At 37.3% G+C, this 23,810-nt stretch overlaps 1 protein-coding gene across 2 annotated transcripts in view; it reads right to left on the bottom strand.

Moving 5' to 3' along the window:
* The window catches only part of PRKACB (protein kinase cAMP-activated catalytic subunit beta), a gene marked incomplete at its 5' end in the record, with an annotated part of 71,144 nt that overhangs the window by 5,228 nt on the left and 42,106 nt on the right, over positions 1-23,810 (bottom strand). For both annotated transcript variants that reach the window (XM_084266364.1, XM_084266363.1), the window contains 8 exons: positions 1,056-1,220; positions 3,292-3,414; positions 4,923-5,018; positions 7,181-7,307; positions 7,817-7,899; positions 8,803-8,901; positions 12,540-12,668; positions 13,651-13,712. In XM_084266364.1, the coding sequence (XP_084122490.1) occupies positions 1,056-1,220; positions 3,292-3,414; positions 4,923-5,018; positions 7,181-7,307; positions 7,817-7,899; positions 8,803-8,901; positions 12,540-12,668; positions 13,651-13,712 (884 nt within the window). The remainder of the gene's footprint in view (positions 1-1,055; positions 1,221-3,291; positions 3,415-4,922; positions 5,019-7,180; positions 7,308-7,816; positions 7,900-8,802; positions 8,902-12,539; positions 12,669-13,650; positions 13,713-23,810) is intronic.

Raw genomic sequence — 23,810 nt, 5'->3', positions numbered from 1 at the left:
ATTATTTCTCCACCTGAGTCTTCTGGGACACCACCAACTGAGTTATTTTAGGCTTGTATTGTTGTCTATCGGAAACCCAAGAGTACAGGTTAAATTTAAGAGAATATTTTCTTATGAATCTTGTTTCTGGTAACTCACTAATCTACAGATATTGAACTCTGACTCTACCTTAAAGGGGAGAATGAGCTTTGGAGCTAAGGCAAGACAGACCGAATCGTCATCATCCTCATCCTGTTTCCCATTCCAACTCTGCTTCTTTCATCCTGGCAGCCTCTGCTCGACCCAATATCTTAGTGGCTGCTCGTGCTCTTAAAATACTCTCAGTTGCCTTTGTTGCTTTCATTCTTACACAAGTCTGAAGTTCACACTGCAAACTGGGCAGAGACTTTCTAAAAACCACATTGCAAGTCACGTTGGCCACAAAAACCATTCCAAACCCCGCCATGAAACAGCATTCAGCAGGGCGCTCTCCATTGCTGCTGCTTATGGAACTGTAGTGTCAGAAGGCAAAAGCTCCTCAGCGTCCGCTGAGGACTGAGCAGACATCCTCTACATCTGATCCTGTCCCCATCACACATAAAGCAAGAGCAAGGAGGAGGGAGCATGTTACTTCAGCAGTGAAAGCAAAGTTCTGGCTTTGGCTAGAGCTCCTCCACACTGAAGCAGGGTCTGACTGCTAAGAGCTAGCTGGAAAGCAAAACAGATTCCTCTGCTGTGGAGGAGTATTTATAGATACCACTATAGCAGGGGTTAAATAAAAAGCAAGCGAGTGAGAGGAGATGGCTCATTCTGAGATATTCCAGAAATAGACTAAAGCACAACACCTGTTATGAGAACATGAATGCACACAGAGGTCCAGGATAAAATATCAACAAGAAATAAACATCATTCAACCAATATAAGCTTTTCACAGTGTTAAAGATTAAACTACTTCCACCTTTTCTTAGTTTAATCAAAAGCAACAAATTTAGGAATGTAAAAATACACAAAATAATTATAAATTTTACATCTACTCCTTAAAAACCTACAACAGTTTTGATGAGGAAGGGTCTTACCTTTCTCTGATAAATGGCAATCCAATCTGTAGTTGCAAACCACTTGTGATTCTTTATGTCATTTACACCATTCTTGAGATTTCCATATCGTTTGGTCAAATCTACCTGGAGTAAATTTCTTAGAAGATCCTTTAGGTCTGAGCTGAAGTGTGATGGAAACCTTACCTAAAAATACACATCCACAACATTAAAATTTGATTCTTTCCCCTGTGAAATACAACAATGTTCACAGAACAGGGAACATTAGGGCCATTTGCTATTCTCCCTCTAAAAAACAGACCAAGAAGGAATGTGTGAAAAGAAAGATTGATATTATTGTACATGTAATTCTATTTCACAGAGCCTTTATCAACAGCACTACCATGTGTATCTATACTTTTTAAACTGAAAGTTTCTAAATCTGAGTTAAGGAAAAAGAATAATTTTGTGTAATAATGATTAAAAAAGCTACATTTAACTTGGGTATCTCATCAACACACCATCATCTCAAGGAATTCTCAACTATTTTCTAGGGAATTTTTAAAAATACTGTATTTTATATATATATACACACACACACATAGAGAGGACATACAGTAAAGTATAGCATATATACAACGTATAAATAAAGAGATATGCTCCAAAGTTACTGAGCAGTCAGCAATCGTACATGAACTTTCAATCTGGAACTTCATAGTGTACTGTAATCCATCTCTGATAACTATATACACCAACACCAGAAGCCTTATGTATGTAACACAGCACTATTTGCAGACAGCATGAGTGTCTTGCCCATACAATTAAGTCAAACACAGCTAAGAAATATGTAAAGACGTATGGGATGTGTAACATAGGATTTTACTAGGAAAAGGTCTACTGACACCATCTGAGATGGGAGAGAGAAGAAAGGGGGAAATAACCAGCAAAAAAGCTGTATTTGTCATGCCTGTAGTCTCAGCATTTGACACTCCCTATATTCAGCTGATCCCTTATGACGTAAATGCAGAACATGGCATTATTTAACATAAAAACACATTGCGAAAACAACAGGTCTGATAATCTGCTTCAGTTTTCCTGTCAATATGGCTCAAGTGTTACACATGAGAAGCTCACAGGTTTTAATTAATGCAGTACCTAGGCAGGTGAGAAGTAAGAAAATATCAAATCTATACTTTAAAAATGGAGTTAAGCGCACAAGGTAGATTAAAAAAAAGACTTAAGACTGTAAAGGAAGCCTATTGCTAGCTGAGAACTGAATGTTATGAGTTTCCAGAGTTCACGTGCAGAGCTGTGGTCTGCAATCACTCATCCATGGACTCAGTAAAAAGAGGCAGTACAAATGTCAAGCAAATTAAGATACCTCTGCAATAAATGCCCTCCTTTTTTTAACTTAGAAGATCAATATTTCTTTACAAATATATCTTCATAAATGAAACCCTAAATATTCATGGATACAGATGAAGGGTCACAGTATTACAGCCTTTAGATGGCCAACCACCTTCTAGATTTAAATAAGTTCCTAGACAGGAATCAATCTCACTGCAGTGTACCCTGGCGCCTGCTGAAGCACTTCCCTTGATTAGAGTCACAGAAGTACTCAGGGTGCAGCACAGCATGTGTTTGTGTGTGGGGACAAGGAAGAGAAGAACTATAAAAAAACCCATCAAACAAGCACAGAGAAACATGAAGAGACAACACTGGCTGGCAGGAGAAAGAACAATCAGATGTTCATGCTACCTGGCACACTAAGAGATACTAATGAAATACACAAGGGAAATGTTGGCAATACTTTTTTAAAAGTGTATATAACAATGAAAGCTGAACAGAACATTAGACAGGCCTGGAACTACAGGACTGTAGGAGCAAAGAAACCTCTGAAGTATGGAAACTCTTTAGAGCTTCTTTATAGAAAAGAAAATAGCTAAGCAAATTAAGTTTGAATTTAAATAGTTGTAAATGATTGTTGGATCATTTTATCCAAGCAAAAAGGATATAATACCACAGTGTCTGTAAATTCAAATAAATTTTTAATTTGAAGGCAGAAACCGGATTTTTAGAAATTTGATTTTTAATATTACTGTGACCATGCCTGTACTTATGATGTATACATTACAAACTTTTCCTATTCTTTCTAAATGCTGTCCAGTAGTCAGTAAATTCTGTAGCCACTCCAGACAGGAGAAAAAAAACAACCCAAAACGGTTCTGCAAAGACAACACAAGTGCATGTGTGAAAAATACACAGAACCATCACTCACCTTTCCAGACACAATCTTCTCATAAATTTGAATGGGCTGATCTGCAAAGAATGGGGGATATCCAGCTGCCATTTCGTAGATTAACACCCCTAATGCCCACCAATCCACTGCCTTGTTGTAACCCTAGATGAAAGGAGAAGTACCACTGTTAGTACATTTCTCACATTGTTTAAGACTTCCATTATGTACCTGTGGAATAAAACGGCATCAAATGCATTACAGCTTGTTTAATACAGATCTTACAACTTAGCTCAAACCAAACCAAAGCTCACAGATCCCAAGAGCAATATACTTAAAACCTAATACAGTGATGACAGTGAAATGGTGATGGAAATGAAACATTTTGCATGCAGTCCCTGTGTTTATTTTCAGGGCTATCATTACACTTATAACAAAAATGAGCACACTTAGTTTATTCTCTCTATTTAGTTATTTAATAATTTGAAATCAAAATAACCTTGTTACAGAATGTTTGAAAAAAATCTTTCAAAGCCTAGGGAGATTTCATGTAACACTTTATGTATTGTGTATAATCACCTTTTCCCTATATTATCTGCATTTCATACCACTCATTATCATATTTAGTAAACCAGCTACAAGACCTTAAAAGTTGAACATTAATTAGCTGTTATAGAGTAATTTACGATCTGATCTGAAAAACCTGAACAAAATCATTAGTAAATCCTATGTAGTATTAAATAAGACAGAAAACCCCATCAATCCCACCAATTTTATGTGCTCCCTGAGATCTTTTACAAAGCTCAGGACTAAGACTCAGTTTTTCCTGAAAAACCTCCTATGGAGAATTTGTAGTAGGCACATGGCAATTTCTTCTGCTACTTTAGCTGCACAGCAGCAAAAAAACTGCAAATAAACATCTTCCCCCTCCCCAAGTATTTTTAGGTGAAGATCTGCAAATGGCATTTAATTAAACCACATATGAAATGCATAATTTAACATTATGCATTGTGATTGTTTGTATCATAAGCAGTTCCATAAGCTATAAGGATATTTTTCCTTTGCAACACAGGAAGGGTTACAGCTGACAAGCTATACGAAAAATAGTGTTTCTTTTATCTTCAAACACTTAATGCAAATACCAGACACAAACTGATTAGCAGTAAGCTTAGACTGCACGTACTTTCTGTGTAAAACCGGTGGTCTGTCACATTTGATTTCATATAAAGTGCCTTAAACCTGAAACACTCTGCAACTAGTTATTTAATGACTACTGATTCACCCAGCATGTGGTTCTTGTAACCTCTGGAGCTCCTGTGGCTGGCTGTTAACACTTCAGAGTGTAATCACTCAGAGCTGCTGTTCTGCTAAGGATGAGTTAAGTAACCTCATTACCAATTCCTTAAATCCCTTTTTGCCTCACAAGTTAAATGCAAAAGTGTCTGTAGAAGGCTCTGTGCAGTTATGTGAAAAATTCCTGCTTCAGAGTAAGTTTTAGTAGACTAAAAAACCCATTAACACCACCAAGATTGCATTTTGTGTAATTTATAAAGCGTTGACTAGCTGATATTTGATTTTTGGAAGTATCAGCAACCGTGTATCCCTCAGGATTTAATAATTGGATGACAAGCTTTCACTGCATCAAAAGCATCACTGAATAACCAGGTAAGTACCTTGCTGAGAATTATTTCAGGTGCCAGGTATTCTGGAGTCCCACATAACGTCCAAGTTCTTCCTTTTACTCTTTTTGCAAAGCCAAAGTCCGTGACCTGTTATCAGAAGAAATAAATTGACCGCAAATTCATTTCTGTAAGTACATTTAAATACTTTTAAAATACTTTGAAAAGTTATTTCATACAGAGGAAAAGTTTGTTTCTCAAATCACAGTGTCATTTTGTCAGATGTACCTTTGTTAGCCACTCCTAATTCAGGTAGATAGAATGTTTCTCATAATAAAATTAGTAAATAACACAAAACATGTATTTCCCCCTCTGACACAAGCTTAACTTAAAAAAAAATCAGTAGGAACTATGGCTTATTAATCTTCTACATGTACTGCAATTACAGTAATATTTTTTCTTATACTTTTCAGATCAGACTGTTTATACTGCTGAAAGTTTAAAGAATGTGAATATGAAGAAGATATTTATCTTCTCCTTTAGTTAACTAAGTAAACAGACCACAAAAAGGGTAAAGATATCCGCCAGTCTCGTAAATTTAGAATTCTATTGCATAAGGCTATATGTAAAATTAGTGTGGGAATAAGACAACATTAAAAAGTCTTACAGTAACTTCTGATTATCTTTGAAAGCATCACTAGAGTCAAGTTTGTTTATTTGAGGACTGGGGTGGATAAGTAGCAGTAACCATTCACAAATGGCAAGCTCTTGGCCATGACAAATTCTTCGTTCCACTTATGCTTTCTGCAGTAAGTTTTCAGAATGCTAGATGCAGTATCATCCTCTCTGTGATTTTTTCCTGGACCATATTGTGGAATACATCCAGAAGCCAGGGAGTTACACGTGAAATTCTAGGATCAGTTGCAAGCTATCAAGTCTATGCTTGCTTGGGGATCCGATTCTTTTGCTTCTTCCTTCTTGGTATCATTTTCAACCCAATCCCTGAGGAAACATACTGTACCACAATGATAATCATTGCTAATTACACAATAGCTCGTGCTGACGTTTCTGATGCACTAGTGTCACAGTTAAACAAGCCAAGCTCAAAACTATCAAGGCAGCTTTTGCTTCATTTTTGGCAGAAACAGCAGCAAGCACAGCTGGGACTGAACAGAGTGCGTGCCATGCTGACTACACAGAATCATTTCTGCGTTTGTCAAGGCACACCAATCCATGCAAGAATAAATACCCCACAGACACGGGACAAACAGTAATGGCTTTGAAATTCAAAAAGAAAGTGAACAGTTTCTAAACTAAATTTAGTTGGAGATGCTGTACCAACATACGATCAGGCACACTCCCCCCACCCTGGCCCTGTTCAGAGGTGAATCAGCCTCACTTGGGAAAGTGACTGCTGGACCCATCATCATTTGCAGTATGCCCACTGTCACAAAAATCACACTGCTGTTGCACACAGAGTCTCCCCACTTCTGGAGTAAGCTGCTCATAGCTTTACATTAATGGTGCTCTCCAACCACATTAACAGAACTTGTATTTCTCAGCCAGTGGTTGGGGCTGAACAACTACATCCCTACAGTGTTATTTTATTCTCCATGCAAAATTATTTTGCAGTTATAAACCATGTAAGAGAGAAATCCTTCCCACTTCTATCAAACATTTTTATTGTGTATTTTCTTGTTAGAGCCTGCTATAGCAAAAGGTGACACAATGAAAAAAGAAGAGCTTCTATAGTTTAAGGACCGCAAAGCATTGCTGAGTGTTTGGTGCTGTACACCACTTTCCATTTGCCATTTAGATAATCAACATGAGAGCTAAAGGGAAGATCAGGAAGTGCCAGGAGAAGCTGCTGTAAAACCCAAGCCATCATTTGTAGTGCTACAATTCTGATTTGAGCTCAACTCAGCTCTTAAGCCAGATGTGCTGCAAAGGTTGGGACTCTCCAAGGGTGGGGCTCACTTGACTAAAATTAAGTATGATAATGTTGGTGTTGACAGATGTATAAAATATAAAATAGATGAACAGAGCCATGCAATTGCCTACTTCTCACCACAGACCCCAAGGGAAACCTTGACTACTTGCTCAGTCGCAGACAGGTCCGTTGTGCATACTTTAGTCAGAGGAAGTGCAATCCATTGGTTTTATCCATTACTAAGCCACTTAAATGCTGCCTGAATGCATGCTAACATGCCAAACAACTTCAGACCATTTATTCTAAACACATCCGTTAGAATTTCCTAACCCTACACTGTACAGCAAGACTCTGCTCCCTAAATATATGAAGAATATCATACCTGGATGTATCCTTGCTGATCAATTAAAAGATTTTCAGGCTTTAGATCTCTGTAGATGAGGTCTAATGAATGGAGGTACTCAAATGTTAGCACTATCTGAGCTGCATAAAACCGTGCATGTGGTTCACTGTGAAGAATTAAAAGAATATTAAGCACCCCAATGTTACGCTAAGATACTGAAATAATCAGTAGCCGTCAGGGATAGAAAAGTTAAGTATCTTTTAGCTGGATCTTTTACTGAATGACAAGAAAAAAAACTGTAAACAAACAATTTAGAATTGATACACCCATTCCTAAAATTTCATTTAAGTCTTGCAATTAAAATACACATGCAAGTCAAGACGAATGTATCCCAGAACACAGAGCTTAGACTTAATTTTACTTTCAGAAATTATAATCAATTTCTGTGACAATATGCACAGGAATTACAAGATTCTAGCATGCAGAGATCCCTGCATTAACTAACTGAAAAATGATACACTTTTTCATTCCCTGACTAGTATAAATCCACTGAAAGAGGGTTAGTTAAGTGTAGCTGCTCCTTCAGAATTTTTTGTTCAATATTAACAAATTTTATAAACCCCTCTTTCCAAATTATCAACACAAACCTTTTTAAAGGAATAATGTCACTCTTACCTGAACCTTCCGATTCTTCTTAGATGTGAAAACATTTCACCACCAGGAACATACTCCATTACCATGTATAAATTAGAATTGTCCTAAGGAAGCAAATAGACACACACGAATACATATTAGGCATGCTATAGTATCTATGATTCCTACATACAGTATATTTAATTTTAAAAAACGAGACTCAAAAATAGCAGCCATCCAGTGACTGCAGCAAAGTTACACAGGTAGAAATTCTTAAAAAAGTTCAGGCACGTGACAAAAGCAGCATCATATACCTGAAGAAATCTATTTTAAAGTAAATCTGAATCAAGATAATTAGCAAGTTCCTCACACAGAATGGTGTATAAGTGACCTGAAGGAACAGAGGACAGGATGCCTACTGCAAGACAAGACCTTGCACTCTTAGAAGTTCAGAATTGACAGCCTGAGATATTCTCATCTCTTACAGCCTCAGCCTCAAACCTCAAAACTGTAAAGATTGAGGTAGAACATGTTTGTTCATTTTAAATGGTATTAAAAAAAAGAGATAAAAGATATAAAGGACAAATGTCACACTATAAATTAGGAAAATACTCAGTATCTTACAGACCGACTAGCACATACTGTCATGGAATTAGAGGCTAACCTCACAGTTCTTTTCTTCACAGCTCATTGTCATTAAGACCTGCCTCAAGTGTAAATATCAAGGAAAAATATCTGCAGAATAATTACAAATTTACGATGCCATATAGTGGTACAGTAATCCATCCTTTGGCTTCTCTCAGAGACAGAATCATGCCCTAAGAGCTCCCTGCTGTAAAAAGCTCAGTTTCCACCCAAAACAATGGACATCTCCAAGAGTTTAATTTATTTTACTATTTATTAATAAATTAAACATTAAAAATTTCATCTATTTATACAGAAATATATCTAAAGAATATCTGATATATCTCAAGTTTAAGCACACACTTCCCTAAAACCCAAATAAATACTTCCAAAATAATGATTACCTTAAAAGAATACTCCAGTTTTACAAGGAAAGGAAAGTTCACCGCTTGTAATATTCTCTTCTCATTCAGCGTGTGTTCTATTTGCTTCAGTTTGACAACCTAGGAGAGAAAAAACAATCTTTGGTTTAAGTATGACATTTTATACTTGCTGATAAACTTTTCAGTGTTAAACAGTTAGTTGAAAGCAAGTTTGTAACTTGACAGATAATGAAAGAACCTTAAGCATTACTAGTATAGTAACAGTGCCAAGAAAGGATAAAACAGTTTAACAGCATTTTGAAGAGTAATACTCATGCAAAACAGTTTGCAGATAACTCTAGAAATAGTGTCTCTTACTACATGCTGAGTACAGGAATCAATAAGTAAAGCATCTCTTTACATTTTCCTAAGAATTGCTTGTATTTGTAATGGAGATGCTTCTGCAGCAAGATGACAGTTCAATAAAATCCATTTGATCTTTGGACCCTTTGCTAAGAAAGGCAGGAAACTGTCAGATACATTTAATTATGAGTTTTGTTATGTGTGAACAGGAGTAACTTATTTTATATAGCTCACATTAGTGAGGAAACTAGAGAAACCAAATCCAAATTTTCCGTTCTTATGAGCAGCAGTTCCTTCTGCCAGCCCTTCCAACAGGCTCTGCTGCTCTGCTCAGCAAAAGCATTAAAAACTGAAACGCCACCTTCTTGGAATCCATTACAAGGTTAAGCCACTAACAAGGCATCAAATGGTAGATATCTGATGACTGCTCTTTCTCAGTAATTACCAATTGGTTTTCTCGTGTTAAACCCCAACATTGCATAATCAATTCTTTCTATTTTACTTAATTCCTGTTGCACAATTTATCTATATTTCATTTTGAGAATGTTTTGATTTTAAAGTAAAGTTATTTTCTCCCTGCCTGCCCCCCTCCCAGGAGACAAAGACAAAATGTACAAGGGTGATCAAAACAAGTCTGTTTTTACATATTTGGAAATCAAATCTAACTGCTGTAAGTAAGAGGTATAGACAAGATATTCCATCTGTGGCTGAAACTGTGTTTAGCTTTTAGTTGCAAAAGGTAGCACCTATTAAAAAACCCTACTGTTTTGAAATAAATGTCATACAAAAGAAACAATGAGTTCAAAATGTGAAACCTCTTTTGAATCACAGATCCTTTAGGGACCAAATAAAATTTTTGCTCAATTAGTTTGTGGAAAGCATCTCCTTCATCCCCCAAAAGCTACAGTACTGGAATTACCTTGGTGGTCAAAGCAAGCAAACCAAGGTTTTAGTTTGGTATTGTGAAGCATTCAGCTGCAACGCTACACAAGACTTAACCACCCTTCCTGCATCTTCTGCTGGTTAGATACTGGAGAGCGATGGCAGCAATACCACAGACTGAAGCTGCTGTTTAACACTTCATAATATCAAACTGGAGCTTCTGATAATAAGGCTTTGCTCACATTTAAGCTCAAGCTCAGGGCACGTCCAAGGACAGCTTCCTGTAGATCAAATGGTATCTGGCAACAGCAGATTCTCCAACAGCTTGTTTGTGCCTGAGCTTTTATTAACAATACTGTCTTTCCAAAACCAATTATGCAATGAAACTAGCCAAGCAATATTAAGTTACAGCCTTCCTAAATCAAGGCAGACAAATAAAGGACTAACAACCCTACACACAAAACTACTGCCTACATCAGCATCTATCACTTTTTTTTCCTACCCTGATAAGCGAAGGATAAGATTGGATAACAAAGGGACACACAACATGTTTTCTCTTGCCTCAAGTAAAAACCATGAGCAGCCTGACCTTGCATATTATAAAGACAAAGATGCCTGAAATAGACCAAGTGATAGAAATGTGTTGTCCCTAAATCATCTATTTTTTATCAATTAATAGAAATTACTAATATATTTCTAATAGAACACATGAATATGAAATTATACACGTTACATTGAGTTAAAAAAGGGTGTATTTCATAAAGGAGCACTTCAGACTTCTGGTTACAGACAAAAATAACTTCAGTTTCTTATAGGTAAGAATGATACCTGGATGCAAGCATCTTTGAAGCTGCAAATCTTTTACTACAAGTCCACTACAGTCATCAAAATGTGAACTTTTACCAGATAACTTTGTATCTATAGCTTTCCAATTTATTTTAGTCTGAACAGCAGGAATGAGTTTATTTCATTTCTTTTTTAAAAATCCTCAGACTATTTTTATGTCAGCTTTCTGAAGCAAGATGTAATTTCCTAAATTGCTTGAGTGACATGGACTCAGCCATTCAAAAAAACCCCAGCTCAAAATCTGAAATCTGATGACAGGCTCTCCATGCAGCAGTAGGACACTCATCACACTTCGTGTTACAGCAACACTCTCTGCAGGATGCCACGAGCCATACTGAGCTAATGATGAGGTAAATTTCCACACAGGTGGAAATGATCTGGGTTGCCTTTCAGTTGTACTACAGTGGAATATCTTTTTCATTTCATTGGATAATTTTTTTGAAAATAAAAGTTAGAAATCACTGTCACTGGAGAATCCCAAGTCGCAAAAAATTGAGCATTTCCAAGTAAAAAAACATAATGCCAGTATTGACACTATAAGGTAAGTTTACTTTAGTTTCTTCCTGCCTGACCACTATAAAGCAGTCTTTAATTAAACAACACATTATTCATGGTCTGGGATCCCAAATCACAGAATACTGGAACTGTAATACAGGGAAAATGGTTTGATTATGTCATTGCCATAGTTCCATTATATAAAATTACTCAGGAATATAATAACACTGAAGTGCAAGTGTCTGCACTGAAGCAATGCTGACTTTCATTTTGTCACTTGCTGACTGTTAAATTCTCTTTGCCAGATTAATACTTTTTCAGTATGACTTCTGCTATGCAGCAGCAAAGTTATGCATAGTGCCTTGCAAACTAAGACGGGCTCTTACACCAAGGACCTTAGAATCTACTAATCTAAATAATGTACTTCTGAAAACCTTCTCTAAACCATTAAAAACTGATTGTATTGATAAATTTATTTAAAATACTTCCTAGCATTCTGGAATTCTATTTTATTGAAAATTGAAACTTTAACAAATGACACCACTTAATCTAAGAGCAAAAAACTGTTAAAAACCCCAGGCTGGAGTAAACATAGAGATTCAGGCTACAGCACTCGAGTTCTCAATACAGACTGTCTATTGTGCAACAGGTGTTCTGAGAGGGAGGCTACTGTTCTATCTGTGCAGCAACTCTACACACAGCAGGGTTACTACATTATTATGCATGCTAAAATAATACCTCAAGAATAGAAAAGAAGTTATTTGTGCAGTTTGATAAATCATGGTTCACAAATTAAAATGCTGAGAATTTCTGATCCAAAGAGCTACCCTGCAAAAGCGTATTATTTATTTATTTTAAGTACAGCACCATATTTTGCTTTTACCAAAGAAATCTTAGGCCACCTTACAAAAGCTAAGCAAAGAATTTAACTGATAAGATTTTATTAATGCCTAGGAAATGACTTAGAGCCCCTTCAACCTGCCATTAATGTTATTGGCTGTTGTAAGAATTCAACACAATCCCAACAACTGAATCTGCAGGCTAAAAAAGAAAAGTCAATTGTTTTAAGTATCACCAGTATTCAAGTGATAAGCAAAAGCACAGTAAATGAAATAAAATTTAGCTGCTGTCACCAGAAATTTGTCTACATCAAACTCTTTTGTACCACAAAGAATGCTATAAATTACACCAACCTTCTGTTTGTCCAGTATCTTCATAGCATAATACTGTTCTGTGGATTTATGTTTCACCATCATAACTCTCCCGAATGATCCTGTTCCAAGGGTTTTTTGCCTCTCAAAATCATCTAGGCCAGCGGTATTCTATGTGCACAAGGATGCAATGATGTTATTTACAATGTAATAGCTAAAGACAATTTTAACTGTATTAATGGAATTAGTTTATGAAAATGAAGTAAACAAATTTATCAAACTACAGCCAAGTAACCATTTTATAACTGCTAAATTTTTAGAAGAGATTTTTACATTGCACTCACTAAAACAGAAAAAACCTTATCTGAATTATATCAACAACTCTGAAAGCTGTCCTCACAGATGACATGTGCTTAGTGAGAAATATTTAGCAGTAAACAATTTAGCATGTGGATTAATAAACCCCTCATGCTGCACATCAAGAATATTAGAACCTCAAGCTCTAGAGGCAGTTTTACACGAGACTTGCCTGGAGAGCATGTTACTGAGGAGATTTTCTCAGATACTCATTACCATAGCATCCCAAATGCTGTTTTAAAACAGTGACCCTTCCCCAAACTCCCAAGCTCAACTTTTGAAGGGTTTCTCTTTAGCAAGATCCTTAACCTGCCCCCAAACCCCATGCTGTACCCTTAATTCCCCTTAATACCATGGGTGACCTTATACACAGAGTAAATTACAGATGTGCCAACACTTCGTGTTATAAGCTGAAAAGTCCTTGATTTAGTGTAGACACAACAACTACCTTGCAACAACTAAAACTATCAGTACACTACCAATATTACTCTCATTCTAAATCCAGAAGACAGCACTACAGCTATCAGAAAGCAAAAGCAAATTTCTTGTCGTGTTGATGGTGAACTTCCTTCTTGGTAAGAGAAGGCTGTTGCTCAGTACGAGCACTTCATCAGCTCAGGTCTGGAGAAGACCCAAGAGTCTTCAATGACAAAACTGACATTAAAAATTGATACTCCTTTACAAATTGCATTGAACTTATTTCTGATTTTCTGCAGTGCTCATTACAGACTGATAACACACTGAAAATATTACCTAAAATATGCAATAGGGAAAAATATTGAAAAGTGACTGATACCTGAGGGGGGCTTTCCCATTTTCTTAAAAAGTCTTCTTTGGCTTTGGCTAGGAACTCTTTCACTGAAAACACACAAAAAAAAGAGTACATTTTAATTAATGTAAATCATCATGGATGTAATGCAGATGCTCTGTTAACAAAGTATGTAAACTTCATTATGAGCTTCTCTCTTCAACTTGTAATATGCTATTTCCACCACGCATGAAAGCAAGCACCAATGCCTCTAGAACATCTACAATACCTCCAGGTGATCTCTAAGCTTTCTGGAGTAACTACATCATTCTACATAAATTATTTAAACTACATCAGCTTTAATAACTCACAATACTGTACATGCAAGCAGGCTTTAAGGTGATGCAAGAGGCAATTCAACTGGGAAAAAACCAGAAACACCTGACATTTATAAATAGCCACTTCACAAAGATGGACTTTTTAATCCATTTTTGTTCAATAGAAGTAACATTTTCTTTCAACTGCTTGAGTGTAATGTCAATCTCATTGCTTTTTCCCTGTTATCACCTTTACTTAAAGGCTGTTTGCAAGCTCAAGTACCAAAAGGACAGCATTATTGCAAGCAAAAACAAAGCACAGGGCTACAACAACACTGCACATTAGGCATGCCCACAGTCAGAGAATAGATAATTAATAGAATTTAATACTGATTTTCCATTGAAATTGGAGGAATGTATAATAGCAAAATTCTGGATGACTATTTAAAATGTGCACCAACATATTTTGTTCAGATCCTCTTTAAGCTGTTCTACTTTTTAGACTATCAATTATCAGGCAGATCAAGGTGGAGTACTTAATACACAGCCAAGAACGGGAAGCGTTTCAGGTTGCTGTGGTTCTGAAAGAGTCACAGAATCAAGAAGAAAATATCATACTGTTTTTGTGTTCTCTGAATCACTTCACATAATATAATGTTAATAATAGTGGATTTTTTGTACTGTGGTGTTCTGCCACAAGCAATTTCTAAAAATACTCAGCAATGTGCCAAGATTATTCTGGCCAGTATCTGGAAAGACATGTTTTAGCAACCATATTTTACCTTCTGATGGTCATAAAAAAAACAGGTTTATAAGGGGTTGTAAACAATTAGCTGATGAATCGGAACTTTTTTGTATTTTTCAGAGAATACTTGTATCTACACAATTTCTCAAAAATGATTGCTCTTCTATTGCCGTTACAGCAGCAGTAAAAACAACAGCAGCCCTGGAGAAGGCTGGCTGAGAATTCTTTTTTTTGTTTTGCCTTTCTTCCCCCTCTCACACGCACTGTGGGACTCAACTGTTGCAAAATACTCAAGGGAGGTTCATGGCTCCCTCCCTTGCTGATGGAGCAGCATCGATATAATGGAAATCCGAGAAAAATTGTCAAAAGTTTTGGCAAACCCCATGCTTAGAAAAGTGTTCAAAGCATGATATTCACCCAGTAATTTTCTTTTAAGACAAGCAAGAAATGCGAGAGAGGAGGGACATATTTATTACCCTAAACTTACAGTTAAGTAGAGTAAAAAAATATAGTTTATATCAAAGGAACTATTTTTAGCTGGCATTAAAATTCACTGAGTTAAAAATATTTTAGTGGGTAATCAGTAAAATGTTTGACATATCTGTCCCATGTGGGAGAAATATTTCCATTGTTTTTAAATTATGGGGGTTGCTCATGTAATGACTTTTAATGATCCTAAATTGAGAAAAGGACAGGATTTCCTGTGGCATGGAATAATTTCTCAACACAAAAAAGGAAGTGAACAGTGTCCATATTCATGCCTGATGATCTGTCTTCCATTAGGAGAACAGAGATGACTTGATAAAGTGATGTCTACTGATACAGTTTTTTAAACATTGAAGTAGCTTGAACATTATTTTCTCTTAATAACAACAAAAAGCCTAAGATGATCATTAAGATCACCAAAAACCTGAGCTATCAAACTTATGTGGCTGTAGCTTAGGAATGAATGTTAACATTATCACTATACAGCACTATATAACACAACCAAAACATGAAATAATCCATCTCACTGCGTTTGTTTACAGTATGTCTTAAATACCCCTCATGCTATCTCCATTGTTCATATAAATATTTTACATTTCCACATATTTTGCACTGAGATATAGTTATCCAATATTTATACAAATGCTATTTACATGTAGTCATCTTTGTTCTACTTATGGAAATAAAAAAGTTTATGAAAAAATTGTGATCCAGCTGGTAATATTCAAATTGTGGAAACAGGAGAAAAATCTCTCACTGCTATAATATCAATAAGCTTCAACAAAGTACTACTTTATTCTACTTCACTTCTGCTCTCATCTTTTGGAGAGCAGCACTGAGCACCTATTTTCAGAATAAAGCTAACTAATGACACTCATTTATCTTAAAATTGCTTTTTTAAAAGCGATTTCATATTCTGTGTTATGTTTTATTAGAATTACATTTACTTCCTAATACGAAAGTGGGTCAAATTGTACCCGATTCTCATTTTCAGAGATCACCTGGGCTCCTACACCACAACACAATTCAGGAGGTGATTTCAAACAGAACATAGGCACCCTTAGTGCATACCATTCAGTCATTCCTGAGAACAGAACTTGGAATTTGAAACAGGGTAGGTACTTCAGAAAATTCCCTCTCCATCACAGAACATTAGTTCCTTGTACAGGAGAACACATTTCATTTTTACTTTTCACATGCAGAATCAAAATTTACGCCAACTGGAGAGTAGTGGCCACTGGTGTTCTTGTGATGAGGCAGTAAAATAGCTTGATTAGATGATGCCTTAGACATTTTCCTCAAGTGCACATTTTTAGCCACTATACATTGTTACAACATGACTCTCGTTTGCTTTTCTAGTCTTTAAACTGTTCCTATCATCTATGACTTTGGGCACTAATGAAGGAATGAGCATACCAAAAGTCTCTATAGGTTCCCCAAGGGGTTGCAGGAACATTCACCCACACAGATGAGATGATGAAGAGAGGAAAGAAAGAGAAGAAAAATAAAAGTTTTATGCATTTCCACAACAAACACATAGAAAACACAAATACATTCCACCCTTTCCCCTCCCCACTCAAGAACAGACCCTGTAATAATTCAGCCCTTTCCCACACAGACAGAGTGACTCATGCTAAATCACAGAATGTTTGAGCAAAGAAAAGAGGAAAAAAAAAAAAAAAACCAAAGGCAGCTAAATTCAGTATGAAAAAAGATGATGCATCACAGAAATAAGCACAGCTTACAAAACTTCAGGAGATCAGGTTGGCATCTTTAATAATTAATCTATTCCAAGACACACACATCCAAGGAACTGTTGCTAACAAAAGTGTATCTATCTTCATGGCAGCATGCTGGATCACAATAAAACCTGTAATCGGGTGATCTTCCCACTACTTAGCACTTTGTTCCAAAAGACAGCAGGTGTGAATTGCATGGCATGTGGTGGATTGCACAGAAATGGCAAGCAGTCTCAGAAAAAAAATTCACAACCAAATTTCAGTCCCGTTACCAAACAACAGCAACAACCCCCCTGGAGAAGTCTAAACGACGAGGCTGAAGTTGCTGTATGCAAGCTGGAACGCACACAGGAACCTATATGGTTGCCATACAAGTATGACTTCATTTTGTAAGACTGCAAAAAAAGCCCAAACCAGCAAAAAACAACCCAGGAAGGAGATGTCGATATCCAGGTTGCCGTAAGCACTGAAGAGCAAGGATCACCGATACGTGGCTGAGCAAAACAAAGATGAGGATGCAAAGCATATATGTTCAAGACCAGCAAAAAGCCCCTATTCAGACTGGTTTCATTGGTACAGCAGAAGCTGGAGCAAAGGAAGCTGAAAAAAGGAGGAAAAGCTGTTGCTCAAGAAAGAAAGATGTTAGAAGGTGAGAGCAAAGCAAGGGTAAAAGCAGCAGCACAATGGGGGCCATTGCAGTGGTCAAAACAACTGGAAACATCAGAGCTGGAATGGGAGCTGATGCACAAGTAGTCCAGAGAGCAGGTAAGCACAAAGCACAAACTCAGCTCTTTGTGACCAGCAAAAGCCGTCGTTGGCAGAAGCAGCAAGTTGTATGCAATGCAAAGACCCAAAGTAGATCATAAGAAATCTGGGGAGATTCAGAAGGCAGCAGTAAGAAACAGGGTACTGGCTGAGGAGTCCATCTGCTTCAGTCCAAATTCTGGTAAGAAGCAGCACTACAGGTGCTCACAGAGCTGGACAAGAGATAAACTGAGCCCTCCTGTATCAGTGATGGCAGGAGACTGGGCTTGCAGCTCTACTCAGAACCAAGGCAGCATGGTGATAAGCAGAAAAGCCTGCTGGAAGAGATTTCTATGGGAAGGGGAAATCAAGATGCAGAGGTTCCTATGTAATATTGGCATAAAAGGAGGTATTAAAAAACCCCACGAAACAAAAAAACTCCAAACAAATGAAAAAACCCTACCACACACAAACCCAATAAACCCCTGAATCCCCCCACAACCACCAGCAGCAGATGTTATCTAACAATATATTCACACAATGTGTATTTCTGTCTGTTTCAGTGATTAGCTTTCCACACAAAACATAGCAAGCCTATAAAAAAATTGTTGACAAATGGTCTATAGGTGCCATAAATCGTACTCTGGACTAAACCACAGTTTAAGAGCAAGTGAATCAGAGGAAATCTTCAGAAAAAACCCGGAGATGTTTAGGACCTCTCAATTGTAGAGGTGCAATGACAGCAGAGAGAAAGGGGTCACAGATGGAACAGTCCTCAAGAGGTACCATGAATTACTTTGCCTTTCTCCCACCTCCCACGTGCACGGTATTTGTTATTCTCAAGCACATCTCCCACAAGAGCCAGCAAGCCAGGAATTTTTTTGGGGGGTAGGGAAAAAGAAAGTATTTGGATAGGATTCATGGCAAAAAAGCAAGAACTAAACTGATTAAGACTAAACATTGGGCATCACTACAAACCCCCATCTGCTGTGCTAAATGCCAATCTCTGCTTGGTATTTAAAATGCCCTTTATCAAAATACAATTCAATTTCTGTTCCAAAACTGTAATATAATCACTTCAAGTCTGGAATCAGAGAAACAGAGAGTAGAATTAAATAGGCTATTTAATTAAATCTCCAAATTTCATTTAATGGAAAAATAAATATGTATGAAGAGATTCTGGTAAATATATGTGTATATTTTTTTATAAAAACATATTTATAGCCTTAAACATCGAGATGTCTACAGATACCTCTGGTACCACATCCACTGGATTCACAGATTCCAGAAGTGAGATGAAAAGTGTGTGATCCAAGTTCTAAGTCCCACTCTTAAACCATAAACCTCTAGTCTTAAATATCTTTGAATTTCTCTTTCAATTAGCAGGAAAAATATCACATGGCTTACAGCAAGACATTTCTGCCCCAGAAAGTCTTTGAAAATAAACACAACTCAGTGTTGGTACACTCAAAAGAAGTAGAGTGAGCACCAGTTAACATTTTAATAGCTGGAAACTGCAACATACAAACTAAAATGGTATCACTGACATAGACTGTCATAAGGAGCAAAATACTTTGTTTCGCTCAACAGGAAAGCAGTGGGGGGGAAAAAGTCCTTCCTGCTAAAAGCCTGGTGGAGGACAAATCAGTCTTGCCTGACAGTGGTGAGCCATGGGTACTGGCTCTCTTGTGAAAAACTGACTGGCAAGGATTTTGTCTTGCTTCTGCTCTAAGAGATGCAAAGTCACAAAGGCTAAATTAATAAAATCCTCATCAATTTACTATCTCATTTATCCCATTTTTTACTTTGAGAGCAAGGTTTTGATCCTATATTTCTGTTTAAATGTTAATTCTATTACAAACTGGTGATGCAGAGCAAAGAAACTTACCCAGCACTTATCCAGCTATAATGGATAAGAAGTTTCAGTTAAAAAAAAACCCAAAACCAAACCATAGGGAGCAGTTCTGCAGGAGTTCATATGCTAGAAAATAAAACCTAAAAGTTCTTAGTAAATGAAGGATCACTTAATTATTAACTAAGTTGGCTATTAAAATGGAAGTTTTAATCTAACTGCCGCTATAAACACTTTGGTGGAATATTGGGAAGGACTGGTAAGAAGTGGAGAAGAGAAATGCATGTAAAAGCCAAAGAGAAAAAGGGAAAGCATCAGGAGAAACAGTAAATTAAAAGTGATTACAGCTGCAGTGCCTAAAGACTGAAAGAGAGCACTAGGCTGAGATTTTGGGGGAGTGCATTCAGGAATTAATTTACAAAGTGCAGCGACTGTAAAACACAAATTGTTCTCATACATTACAACTCAAAATTTGATATGCAGGCAAAAATTGTATTTTAACCCTGTCTATGATTTTGAAGTCTTAAGCTAGACAGTGTTTTGTTAGTCTTACAAAAGCAAATCTGCAACAGTTTTTTCCTTCTTAATATTCAGTGCTACAGGCTATAACTTTAAGCTGTTAATTAAACAAATCTTAAGTCTTACTTTTCACCCCTTTACTTGGCTGAGTAGACAGCAACAGCCTGCATAAGAGATGCGACAGATTTAGACAAACCAAAACAGGAGCTGGGTTTTCAGCTATCAGAGATAATACCTATCTTCGTTGAACTTTAAGCAACAGATATTCTAGTGCACACAACTGCCAGAGTTGGACTGACACTGTTCTTCCTTCTTCTATTTTTATTACAGATAAAATCTTTTTTTTTTTTTTTTTAATTGAGCCTTTCCCCCTAATTCTTTGTCTTAAATCATAACATACTGGTCCAGAGGCAGTGAACCCTGCTAATGCCAAAAGTACAACAAAGACAGACCACTCCAAGGAGACAGGACCACCTAACACCAGGTAACTTCAAACACGACTCCTTGAAATCTTGTTTTTTTTAAAAAAAACCCAAAACACAAATGTATGATGTAAATCAGTAAATGTATTCAGTCACAAACACAATGGCTCTTGGACTAGCTCTGGTCATGAGAGTTGTACGTGCACATGTCCCGATTCAATCGTTTTCCACCAAAAAAAACCCCAACAGCCTCATGAGAAAGCTCTAAAAGAAATCCAGATCCAATGCACAAAATTTAGCAACAAATATAATTAATTAAAAAAGCGACTCCTCCCTCAGAACACACACAGATAAATGCTATGTTTCCCAGTTACACCAAAAGACTCTCTTCTCTGCCAAAAAACCCCAAACAACCAAACCCTACCAACCATGTTGGGATTTGTTATTCAAATCCTAATTACTGATTATATAGAAGACTTCCTCGATGCAGACAAGCAAAATACCCTATTTAACATCCAAGCATAGGACATCACCTAAAGTCTCTCACAGATTCCTGGTGTGCAAGAGCTGTTCCATCCCTTTGGGTCTTTTGGTCCTTCAGGGTGGCACCTCTCTCTCTTGCCCAAGTTTTCCTGTCAAATTAAAGCTTTATTAGGAACCTTTTGCTGATTGATTAGAGGTCTTTTTTTTTTTTTTCTTCCAGTTCTCTGAAACGACCAATTAGAACTGGCATCCAGTTGGCTCTAGACTATCTTAAAGCTAAGCTTTGGAAGAAGGGAAGGAATCTCTCTCATACCTTCTTCTAGCCCTTGAAGTGCTCATTCAAGTGAATTATTCCAGACAGAGACGACATATTTGTAAATCCGCTTCCTCTTCTGCAACAAGCCCCATGCTTTGAGGCTCAGAAGTCCAAGAACTAGCAGTTTGGTTTGTTCGGCTGCAGTTCAGTGCTCAGTATGGTTTGTTCAGCTGCAGTTCAGTGCTCAGTAGGGGCTGGTATAAATACAACCCCCCGAGCCTGTCCTTTCACAGCCCCCCTCATTCCTGTATCTCTATCATGACCTTCCTTGAAAGAGCACGAGCATCCTTGGGGCTGACTGCCAAGCCAGGTCAGGGAATTAGGCCAGATTAAAAAGTAATGGACAGAAGGCAGGGGAGGACGAGGGAAACTAATTTTAATCAAAAGCAGCTCCCTGTTCTTTTTATCACATGGATTCTCCTCCTGGGGTGAAGGAGAGGATGAGTGGGGTAGAAATGGGCAAATATGTGCACTAGACAGGACTGTTTCTTTTCTGAAGCAATACTGGTTTGGGCTAGTGTAACGTGACCATGGAAGCACGTATTGCACTACTGAAAATGGTTCTGAGCAGTAATTCTAACTAAGTTATTAATCTTCAATTATTCTATTAGATTAACTCTATTAAAGTTTTAAATTAATACATACAAGTTTAATACAATTACTTTCAAATGCAGTACTTAACGCTCCCTACATATAAATTCAGTTCACACATAAAAGGTTACATGAAGTAGTGTTAACATGTAAAATCCTCAATTATCATACACTGATGTGCTTTGTGAGCAATTAGGAATTAAGCTTCATCCATGCTCTATCACCCTCTGTAGCTGTTGCTGAACTTCATCCAGCAAGTAATCTAAAATGGTGCAACTACCTCAGGTCCTAGAGTGTAAAAGAGCACCTTCCTGTGTGAAACACAACAGGTACTACTTTACAAAGAAAATTGAAAACTGCAAAAATTTTGAAAACTCAAATGCTTCTGTTTCTGCAGTACATATATTTCCATGGTTACCACACAGGGAAAAATAAAAGAAAAAAGGTTATATATTTTAAGAATGAGTTCTAAGAACTAAATTTTCTAGAGCACTACTATAAAATATATCACAAATGTATCAGTCTTGAGTAAAGTTTGTTAGCAAACTGTAGTAGTTAAATACAAACACAGAAAATAATCAGATTGCCCTCTTATAGTCAAAACCACATACCAAGCAAAATGTTTACAGCATCTGCTGCTATTCTCTGGTTAAGGTATCCACCCCTCTGCACTGTCTGATGCTGGCTGACTGGCTAGTGCCAGTGTTCCTCCCTGTGTCACTGCCCCACCTTCGGTCTTGGTAAAAGTTCAGTGACTAAAGAGGATAACAAGTTACTGGGCAGCTCTGAGAGTATGTTTTACAGTTTGAATATTCAAAATAGTAAGCAAAACCTGCAGGTCGTGGATCACACTGACTAATGAATTAATTCTCTGCAAGCAGGCAGAGCATCTCGTAACACTAGGTACATGCATGCACAAACACCCTTCTCTTTAGAAGTAACCCAAGATGCATTCTACAAGCTACTTGAAAAAAGCAACTCTTGTGTTCCTTTTTCTTTTTTCAAATACTTGATATAAGGCACCAAAAAACCCAGTAGATAATAGCAATCTGTTTAACTGCACGCATGCCTCAGTCTGCTTCCCACAAAGCTACTTTGCCCCAGCCCTCACGCTAACACAACTACTCCAGTTCTCAGATAGAGGGGCTGGGATCAGCCAGACACATCTTCACAGCTGTCCCGGTAAACCAGCAAGATAACTCTTCGTCTCTCTGCAAGACTGGAGGTTCTGACACATCGCGGTGCTGACCTATCTCCCGCAGAGCACACTTTCAATATTTACAGGAAAGGGGTGCCTGCAGTAACTAGCCAAGCAAGAGAAGTTAATTTATAACCTTAAATAGCAGAGAGACCGACTTCCTGAATAAGGAAGTCTTATGTAAACAAACACATTTCACAATGCAACGCGCCAAGTGAACAACAAGGTTTTGTTTGCCTCAGGATTTGGGCAGGCAAAAAGTAGGTAAGAGTGTTTACTCTCCATCCTGATAAAGAATGGGAATTCAGAGAGAAACTGGTTGAAGTCAGTGCTTACAGGGAGAAAAGGCAGGCATAAAACTTGCACAGAACTGAGTTGCAAACACTAAAAAAAAAAAAATTAAATTAAAAAGCCTTAAACCACATAAATTCTTAATGAGCTGGAGTATCCATCAGCAACTGCAATGAATAGAGGAAAACACCAAAACCATTATTCAAGTTACAAAACTGCCCATAAAACCCTCAATAATTGAAGCTGGGAAACTCCTGTTGCAAACTTTGGCCAGCAACATCAGTACCAGCAGCATCTCTCAGAGGAACAGGCAACAAACATAATTCCATAAACAGTTGGAAATGTAAACTAAAAACCAAGGAGAGGACTACAGTAAGTCACATTAAAGAGATGCAAGATTACAACATATCAAATACTCTTTCCTTTGGAAGAAACTTTGGTTCTGTTACAGTAATTCTCTGCTGATACCCTAAACCAAGCCCCCTGAGGGACTGGTAACTGGGTG

Source organism: Gallinula chloropus (genome assembly GCF_964237585.1).
Source record: "Gallinula chloropus genome assembly, chromosome: 6".
Lineage (NCBI taxonomy): Eukaryota > Metazoa > Chordata > Aves > Gruiformes > Rallidae > Gallinula > Gallinula chloropus.
Note: the sequence above shows the minus strand (reverse complement) of the source record. Positions and strands in the feature narration are given on the sequence as shown.